This window comes from Triticum aestivum, chromosome 7A (assembly GCF_018294505.1).
Source record: "Triticum aestivum cultivar Chinese Spring chromosome 7A, IWGSC CS RefSeq v2.1, whole genome shotgun sequence".
In the NCBI taxonomy this organism is placed as follows: domain Eukaryota; kingdom Viridiplantae; phylum Streptophyta; class Magnoliopsida; order Poales; family Poaceae; genus Triticum; species Triticum aestivum.
Genome location: NC_057812.1, coordinates 620,682,746 through 620,692,419, shown reverse-complemented (window position 1 = coordinate 620,692,419; position 9,674 = coordinate 620,682,746). Strand labels below are relative to the sequence as shown.

The following is a 9,674-nucleotide window of genomic DNA, read 5'->3' as shown; positions in this document are numbered from 1 at the left end:
GGGCTCCTGTCGGTGCACAAAAAGAGGGGTACACTTTTTGTACCCCTATAACTGTGCACGGGCAGTCTGAGCCACGGGCACCACCACACCAAGCAAGGCAAGGGAGGTGAGCCAGGGTAAGACCGAAGCTCAAGAGAACTAGAACGACACCAAGGCCAAGACCACGAAGAGCAAAGGGGACGAAGCGAACTCCCCCGGCAAGACCTTGCCGGGAGACAGTTCTAGCAACCCCGGCAAGACCCTTGCCGCGGCGACTCGTCCCGCGCCTACGGAGCAAGTCACCCTTGAGTCCACTGCCCCCAAAGGGCAAGGATTCGGGAGACATCCCCGTGGCGGCATGCAGATCTTCGTGAAGACATTCAAGATCAGATACGCACTAAGGAGACGACAACCCTTGGCGGGATCCCAGCCGAGGAAGACCACAAGGCCCCCGACAAGCGCCTTGCCGGGGATGACAGCAGGCGCCTCAGCAAGACCCTTGCCAGGGCCCCGGCAAGGCCCTTACCGAGGACACCCGCAAGGCCACCATCAGGCCCATGCCGACCAAACCTCCACCACCGCATGCATGCAGCTGCCGACCCAACCAGCTGGGCAGGCACCTGCGTGGCGGCATGCAGATCTTCGTGAAGACCCACCATTGCGCCACCTCAGCTGCCTGCCTACCTACGTGGCATCTCAGGCATCGCTGGCCAGGGTGCGTGTCGAGACGAGAAGGAGCGGCGATGGATGAGACAGATCTCTCCCCGTCCCCGATAAAGCAAGGACACCTAAGCAAGACGCATTAAATGCGCCTTGTCATGTAATGCGAGGGATAACCTCGCATCACTGTACCCTTTACACCTCCTGTGTGCCACTATGGCGACCCCTTTTTCTATAAAAGGAGGCCCGAGGCGACCAGGAGAAGGATTCGACTTTTTGGTGCTCCTCACGCCCCATAGCCAGCTCAAAAACACCAATATACAATCCACCAAAGCAGGAGTAGGGTTTTACGCATCCTTGCGGCCCGAACCTGGATAAACAAACTGTGGGCTACCTGTTAGATCCGCTCTTCCCACGACCCCGCGCCCCGCTAACCGTAGTAGGGATTTTTGTGATCCCATAGGTGTCGCTCCGCACCGACACTCAGCCTCTGCATAATTAAGATGCACATAGCCAATCACCTAAAGTCTGATAAAAAGAAAGAAAAAAACGACAAATGGACAACAGTAGAGTCATGTAGACCGACACTATGCCTATGTCGAAACGGGTGGTGGACCGATCCGGAGAATATGATGCCACCCATGTTGGGTAAAAACCTTCGTAGCCACCTGCTCCAACCGCGTACACACCGCCTTAAACAGCGATTGGTACTCCACTCGTTGTAGTGTAGACCACGTATGAAGCGAGTGCGTACAACGGAAAATAACCTGCAAAGGTGAAGCATTTTTGTTATTGAAAATCAAATCATTTCTACATAGGCAAAGCGATCATAATAAGGCATACGCTCCAACAATATTAGCGTTGTATAATAACTGCATAATAACTGCAGAGACACGCATCATCGACTTAGAGCATGTTACTCTAGCTCCTGGCTCTGCCGACACGACGGGCGAAGCCAGGACGAATGCCCTAACTCCACTAAGATGAGATCGAGAAAGCTCGGCCTCGTCTTCTCACACCGGCGCGACCAAGTTATCCAATCAAATTTGTTTTAAAAAATATTGTCTCTAAGACATGTATTTTTCATTAGCCGGGCCTCCTAATTCCCCAATCAAATATTAGTTCAACTAGTATATATGCCCGTGCGTTGCAACGGGAGACTCCAAGGGACCAACATGTGCTTTACTATGAATTAGGGGTGGCAAGGTCGAGAAACTGGGTCGCAGGACACATGTTACTCATGACAATAACAATGGACCAATTGATAGTAGGGTTATATTCAGGACGGTAGTTCAGAACATGAAACATGATCCCGAGTCAATTGATCTGGGTGAATAACACAAATTCAGATTATTAGTGCATAATAAAATTTATAAAAGTATAATAGGAAGAAATAACATTATTCATTGTCACTAATGATGAAATGGCCTAAATAGATTTTATGCCATGCAATTTGACATCATCGGTCAAACCTAGTACGTGCTTGATACACCATTAATTACTGTTTAGGCTTCTTGATAGTGGAGATTGCTCGAATATGTCTTGTTTTTATATTAGTGAACACTCTAAGAAATACTAATAGGCATGACAAGAGTAATGCAAACATTTTTGTAAATAAAAGAATTAATACAAAGTTTACATGTTTCAAAGAAAGCTAAATTTCATCAGCTTGAAAGTGGGCGGCGTATCTAGATCGAAGTCGAACGTGAAAGCTTCCATCGATATTTGGTCTACTCTGAGTTGTAGACGGATCGCTCGCTCCGCACCATGTCCTATACGAATCATTTTTTCAGAGGAAAAAAAATTAAAAACAAAGGTGTTTTTGTAATAACTAAAAGAATACCTCATTATGGCTTCCATGACAGCGGAGAAGGTCATAAGCGACGACGTCCGACCGAGTAGATGCATGCAGCCCGCATCTCGCCCCGCTGTGCATGCTTCCGGCTGCACCATTCCTTCTTCAAGAGCGAAATCCCTCTTCTTTCCTTTTGTTTCAGCAGCAAGATCAAATCTATTTCCTTCTTCAAGACCGAAATCCTTCTTTCCTTCATTCTTTGGATTCAATTCCATTTGCTTCCTTATTTACCTATCCACTCTTTCTTTTTTCTTCTCTGTCATAGACTTGGCTTGAAATCCCCTCTCTCCATCCTTATTTCCCTGCCTTATCCTTTCTTATCGGGACAACTTATTATTTCCTTCCTTATTGTTTCCCGAAATTGCTCCTTGATACTCAGGAAACTCGAAGATCTCACCATTTTATTATTAGGTAAAGATATCACCAAGTATTGATCTCGGACACCAGCTCTTGACACTGTCGACTCTGCGAACACCGGCCCTAACTCCACGGATCCAAGGTCACGAAAGCTCGCCCTTGCCTTCTAGCACCAGCCTAACTAGGTCTGATGACCAGGACTCCAGGAGGCCGCGTCCTTCTCGACTCTGACCGCTATCCACTAGAACACCCACTAGAAAATCGGCAACCAAATAATGCGAACCAGAGCTGTGTATGGGCCCCGCTCAATGAGACCCCTCAATGGGTGTGGGTCAAGAAGAGGACAGTCAATGTCGATGTCGATCGGAATGAATGGAAGAAGGGAGGTGGGTGTGCATCCGTGCGGAGTGGCGTGACTCGTGATGGCCGAGAGATGATGGAACGGAGGAAGAAAATCCTTTGCATAATAGGTAGAGATATTTATTTGATGATCCATGTACATTCGACTTGTATTCTAATAGGGCTAATCATTTTTCAACTCGAACTACTACACAGACACAGACATAAATTTTCGATGAAATTATTAATACTAGTCATCAACCCGTGCATTCGCACGGGGCTAGCCTACAAAGGCGATTTCTAATTAGAATTTTATGTCCCCAATCAATTTAGATTCATCAGGTGCCTTTCTTTGATAAATTATGCTAACAATGGTACAAAATATAATTTGCTGGTAATGTTACAAATTCTACAAAAATTAGCATTTAAAAATTGAATATAAAAATGTCATCTATATCTATACTACTATTAAAAGAGTAAACATAATCTTCCCTAACGCCACACAACAAACTGTATACAGGATAATCAGAACCCTCAAATTAAGTCAATTTAAACATATCCTACTGTCTATATTGCATCAATGATGTATCAATCAGATCAACGTCTGGGATCAAATGTTCTGCCTGGCAAACGCGTGATCTGCGAACCGCCCTAGCGCTCCGCGTCCCCGCCCGAAACATGTGGATCAATTCCATCCGCATCGGGACCTCCCCACCCGTCAAACAAAAAAAAAAATTCCTCCTCGATCCTTCTTTCGCTGGGCGCAACAATCATGCCGACAGATCCGTGGCTGCTCCACCTCAGGTTCCCCCCATCCTTCTTTCTCTCGGGCGACAGATCCGTTCATGGCGGCGGATCCGCAGCGTCCACGGCCGCTCCACCTCGGGCAGTGCGGATCACGGCCGGCAACCCGATGGAGGCGTAGCGGCTACCGGCGCAGTCTGACTCTCTGCCATGCGCTCCCTCCATGTCTCCTCCTGCGCCTCCGGTGGCCAGACGCCTCTTCCACTCCGGCCGATGTAAGCGCATACCTCTGCCCATGTGCCACGCCCATGTAGCCACGGTGAATAATATGCTGGCCATGTCAAGTTCTAGGAATACCGTCTCTGCATAGGAATCTTTTCTGCAGTCGTGGTTCCTTGCTGTTCTTGGCTGATTCAGATTTCCTTTTTCTTTCTGATTCACAGATGTTTGAAGAAGGGGCTAGAGACAAACTGTCCAATCTGTTGTGACTTCCTATTCACATCAAGCAAGGAAGTTAGAGCTGTTCTTTCTGGTCACTCCATGCATTCAACTTGCTTGCAGGTATTAGCAAGTAAAATAATAATTTGTTTTTTCTGATAATATATATCTGGCTACTGGCTGTAAAAAATGGTTCTGACAAATGTAAGTCCCAGGCATACACTTTCAGTCACTACACTTGCACTATCTACGGCAAATCCTTCTGGGATATGGCGGTAAGCTGCATTAGTTTTTACGGCATTGCAAATCTTTGCATTTATGGTACTGAAGTTAATCTTCATCTTGAGTCCCATGATTTGTTTTCCATATCTTAGTGAAAACTACTATTTCTCCTATTTTGCTCTTCATCTCGAGGGCATTTCACTAGCTGATAAGTGATGTTTCATAAAGCATGAAACTGACACATTTTTCGGTTCTTTGATACCGGAAGCCTGTACCTCCACCAATCAAATGTTTTATTAATGCAGTTGTATTGTATGATAATTCTCCACGGACAATACAATTCTGATTCCTGACGCCTGAGTGAGATTTTACTTGTGGTCTTGTTATTTAAACTCATTCCTAAGATGCAACATGAAGACTGTTTTGGTATTTGGGGCATGCACGATTGGACATTTTGCTCGAGTCATATAATCATATTGAGTGACTGAATGTAATGCACATAAACTTCAGTGGTATATTGAAAATGGTTTATCCTTTTCTTCTCGAAACAGATAAATGTTGGATCAGCTGACCCTGTCATTATCTCATTCCACCCCAACACCACGGTATAGCTTTTCTTCTTTGATCATCGCTGATATTCCAAACTGCAGGGGCACCCTCATCATTGGCGGATTTTATATTTCTCAGGTCAGACGGTGTGCAGCCACACCTGGTCACCATCGAGTTTCAGGTAACCACGACAAGTCAACGATCTTCCATTGCCTTCCGCTCAATTTTGTTTGGATGGTGCGTGATTCCTTTCATCGAGTCTTCAATAAACCAAAGAGTTACCAGAGTAGTTAATTAGGAGCCTAATCATGTGCAAACTATTGTGCATCAAGTCTTCAATAAAAACAGAGCAGTTTCTACATGCAAGACGTATCAAAATAGTATGCTAATACTTGAATACCATGTGACTAGATCGATTTCCAAGCAGACTCGATCGAATCTAATTGTATATGGTGTGTTTGTTGCGTCAAGTAGTGACGGAGAGCAAGCGAGGCGAGAGAGCGAGTCACAGCGCGCTTTTACCTGTTATTATATAACGCACATTGATTAGTTCGGTTGTATCTGGGCATGCTTTTAGACTTAAAGTCGATCTTGATTTCCTCCTGCCACCTGTATGAGGGCATCCATTCGAAACACATATCTAATCTTCTATGTGTGGGATCCTTTTTCTGTTCTGAATTTGTTGTTGGGGCGAGCTTGTTACTCTCTACATGGATTTCAAGCTGGATGAGAGCTACACGCCGAGCAAGATCTCCATCTGGACCGGTGACAGCTTCCAGAATCTCAAGGTAATTTCTCTTTTGAGAAGATAGCAGCGAGGTGCCCACTAAGAGCACACACGTATCTCTGAATTATAAGTTATGATCTGTGCTCTATGGTGAGAGCACATAGCAACTGTTTTTCGAGTGAGCTGTAGTTTAATCAAATGCATTTGGTATTAATTCATGTTGTCTTCTTAGTACTGTAAAGTGCAACATGATCACGTCATGTATCTCTACTAATTGTTGTACGCTAACTAAGTTGAATATAGTGCATTGTTATGTGGTTACGGAACCTTATGAATTGATGCATTGAAATTAATTGTAAGAACACTTCTTGACGGGAAAACGAGAACTACCAGCATCTTATGGCTATTCATCAAATAATAGTACAACAGCCAATGTGTATGTGGTGGTCTAAACCAAATGTTAGGCACAAAATGAGGATTATGTGCACAGTTGGTCCCTCAACTAACACGAGGGAGATTATCTAGGATGTTGCTGAGGATGGCATCAATGTGGCTCGGCTAATATGTCACATGGAGACCATGCATCACACCAGAAAGTTATTGAGTTGGTGAAAGAGTTGAGACCATGCTTGTAGACTCTTATGGAGGAGTCAATTATATGTCTGGCATGCCCATGCAAGCACATGATTTTGCTCTATCAATAAATATTGTAATTAAACCTTTTTATGCCACCCTTCTTTCATCATATTCCAACTTATTTGCTCTGATATAAGCTAGATTTAACATCTTCAGGCCCAGAAATTAGGATTCAAGATTTGCCTCATTGAAAACCGGTCAGGAGTTCATGTTCACAATCAAGCAGTGACCCCTTCTACTACTTGAGGGATTCAGCAAAGGTACTTCTACTTTTCTGTCCTAACAAGAAATTAGTGAAAAAAGATACCTCTCATTCAGGTATTTTCTATAAATGCACATTTATTTATAACAATAGCACCAGGATGAATGTTTGTTACTCATGATATTTTTAATTCAGTTAACCTCTTGAATAAAGATTATTGAAATTTGACTTCTAAAGTTGTGCCACTGCTTGTGCTGAACCAGACCATCAACGGTACAGTCAAAGTTGAACATGAAAACAAGGCGCTCTGCCAGTGTGCGTGCATGATCCAATAGCATGTGTTTAATAGTAGCCACTATGATGTGAAATACTAGCAGCTTCCTCCATTTATGCCAGTATTTGATATACTTACCAAAGTTTAAGGGCGCCAATCTTAAGAAGACATCCCGGTTTGTGAGAAAATTTCTTACGCGTATTAGACAAAAGATGTATCTAATTTTCCTTAGGTTGCATTGCAACACATCAGTTTCTGCTATTGGTTCTTTTACCATAAAATTTGTAAGGTCCCTTATGTTTGATTTATTGTATAAATCATTTGAGACATGCCCTGCATGCATGATTACTCACTATATTTATGTTCATCTGATATTATGTTCATGAATCATTTACATCATTTACGAGTTGATGTTAAAAATGCATATTGTTGTACATCAATTTTCTTTTCTTTTTTATGCCTTGTTCTATTTTCCAGAATTTATAGAATTCAAATTTAAACTTTATACTCACATGAATTTTATGTGTATTGGCGGAGACGTGCGGTGCACGTGCATGCTTACTAGTTCTTGTTAAATAATACACTACATTATCGGAAAAAATATCTTATCTCTATTTCTTCAGTCTCCAACACTAAGCAATTTTTCTTTCTAGAATGTTTTGACTTACCAAATCATTTTTGCTGCTCCAACACTATCGAAGTTGTCGGTATAGATCACTTGTCTCTAGTTTGTAGTGTTCATGTAATAAACTGTGTGATAACATCTTCATCAGTTTGTTAAGTCTAATCTTCTCTGGCCTTATATTTTGGCTGCATATGGCAACAGTAAAAGTCGTCAGCAACTATATGTTATACCCACCAGTTGTGTATTGGGACACCCGATTGACAACCCAATTTCTAAAATTTTGTAAATTCCATGATTTGCATGTGGTCCGTTGACCTGTCCTACATAAATAGCTAATACAACGATGTCTTATTATAGCTGAAGCTTTGTTAATATATTACCAAAGTTGTAAATCATGTTGAAAATTACCATGTACAGATTTTCACCATTTGAATAACCATTGATGATTATCTGAAACTTTAGTCGTGAGCAAAATATTTAGTATTCTTTCACTATTTCCAAGAATGAAAGTAATTGCCAACAAAATCTAAATATTCACAATCATGGTTGTCATCATTCTAGGATCTGTGGCATAAAGTCGTCTACTTTGTGCTTTTTACAACACCATATCATGTCCTGTATTCTTGCGACAGCCATGCAATGGTTTGAGAATATATATTTCTTGGCAAGTCGTGTTCATAAATACCTTGTACAGGTTTCCCCCATGTTATTTTTTCTCAAAACCATGTGCGATGGTATCCTAGAAAAATCATGGTGAAGTTAGACTATATATTTGTCCAATATTAAAACTTTTAATAGTTTACTAATGATGAGAAAACTTTTTCATGTTTTCAATAACAAAATTATTGCACATTAATACGAAACAAAAGAACGCATAACTTCAACTGTTCTATTTCATTGGTATCTTGTATCCATCTGGTCCAAAAAATTCCGGGACAAATATTTGTCAAAATGTAACGTTCCCCAGATCAAATCTATTCTTGGCAATTGGACATTCTCTTCTGGACTCTGAACCATCACTTGATGCACCTCGACCATGACAGAGGCGCACATCAGGACGGTTGAAACAAACTGCTTCTATGCCGTTTCGTGTTACTTTTTCTCCATGTACGTCAAGGTTAGGTTATGATCTTGGTTACAAATTCATTGTATAGGTTAGTAATCGTAGAAGAATACTAATAAGAATTCTATATTCAAACCTTCGATGTGAGAAGAATGGATCTGAGAAGAAGAAATAACCTCCGGTGGGTCGAATAGCTGAAAATCAGAAACAATTCTGAAGGCTAACATATCATGTGCTTTTTCTACTTTTCATATTCCATTTTTTATCAATTTTAGATTTTATATCATGCATATACCGTGCAACCAATCCACCTACATGACTCATTTCAGTATCATCATGGCCACAAAGATATTACATGGATTCCAGTTCCATGTGGTCAAAGATCAATACAAATATATGATAGCACCAATCAATACCAATCTATTGGTGTCAGACGTCCTAGTGTGCTAATCACGTTTCATCACTATACCCATATAGGCATGCATCAATGACGTGCATGATGTTTATGCTATAGAGATGGATGTGAGCCCATCGTTGGCAATTGAAGCTTCTTGACACCACACATTTCCGTGCTGTAGACAATGAAGCTACTCCTGCTTGAAGACCCAGCAAGCGCTATAGCCCAAGAGAAACTAAGATCTGGCAACTCACACGGCCAAAGCATTAAGGCATCAGATTTTGAGATGAGACAATAGATAGGGGATTATTTACTACTACTGGTAGGGAACAAAATTTGTAATTTAAAGGACAGATTGTGATAATGTATGCTATAAATTGTACTATTATATATTTATAAATTTATGCAGTGTACCATCCATGGAGCAACCAACACATGCTTCGGTTCATGCTTATATTTACGCCTGCATCTGTGCATTGCACAATCTAAATTAATATGTACATTATGAATATCATTTGTATATAAGAGAAGATTGCATACCTCAACATGTCTCGATGAAGCTCCTGATTTTCTTGGTCTATTCAATGGGACGGAAGCGGTCGTGCCT

General features: G+C 41.9%; 1 protein-coding gene across 8 annotated transcripts; it reads left to right on the top strand.

Moving 5' to 3' along the window:
- Positions 1-3,869: 3,869 nt before the first annotated feature.
- LOC123148705 (zinc finger protein BRUTUS) lies at positions 3,870-7,365 on the top strand. Of its 8 annotated transcripts, none has more exons than XM_044568194.1 (6): positions 3,870-4,209; positions 4,378-4,495; positions 4,588-4,647; positions 5,146-5,199; positions 5,282-5,931; positions 6,396-6,656. In XM_044568194.1, exons 1-5 carry the CDS (start codon positions 4,145-4,147, stop codon positions 5,435-5,437), a joined length of 453 nt encoding a protein of 150 aa, XP_044424129.1. In that variant the 5' UTR covers positions 3,870-4,144; the 3' UTR covers positions 5,438-5,931; positions 6,396-6,656. The 8 variants fall into 8 exon arrangements, 1 of the variants encoding a protein (XP_044424129.1); XR_006474088.1 differs by lacking the exon at positions 6,396-6,656 and adding exons at positions 6,663-6,766; positions 6,972-7,365 and having other exon boundaries at positions 3,879-4,209; positions 4,588-5,199; XR_006474085.1 differs by lacking the exons at positions 4,588-4,647; positions 6,396-6,656 and adding exons at positions 6,663-6,766; positions 6,972-7,365 and having other exon boundaries at positions 3,880-4,209.
- The last annotated feature ends 2,309 nt before the right edge of the window (positions 7,366-9,674 follow it).

Excerpts from the sequence above, each read along its gene's own strand:
- LOC123148705 (XM_044568194.1), top strand. The coding sequence starts at position 4,145 with ATGCGCTCCCTCCATGTCTCCTCCTGCGCCTCCGGTGGCCAGACGCCT. Across the intron at positions 4,210-4,377 it reads CCTCTTCCACTCCGGCCGAT|ATGTTTGAAGAAGGGGCTAG; the intron begins GTAAGCGCATAC and ends TCTGATTCACAG. Across the intron at positions 4,648-5,145 it reads AATCCTTCTGGGATATGGCG|ATAAATGTTGGATCAGCTGA; the intron begins GTAAGCTGCATT and ends TTCTCGAAACAG.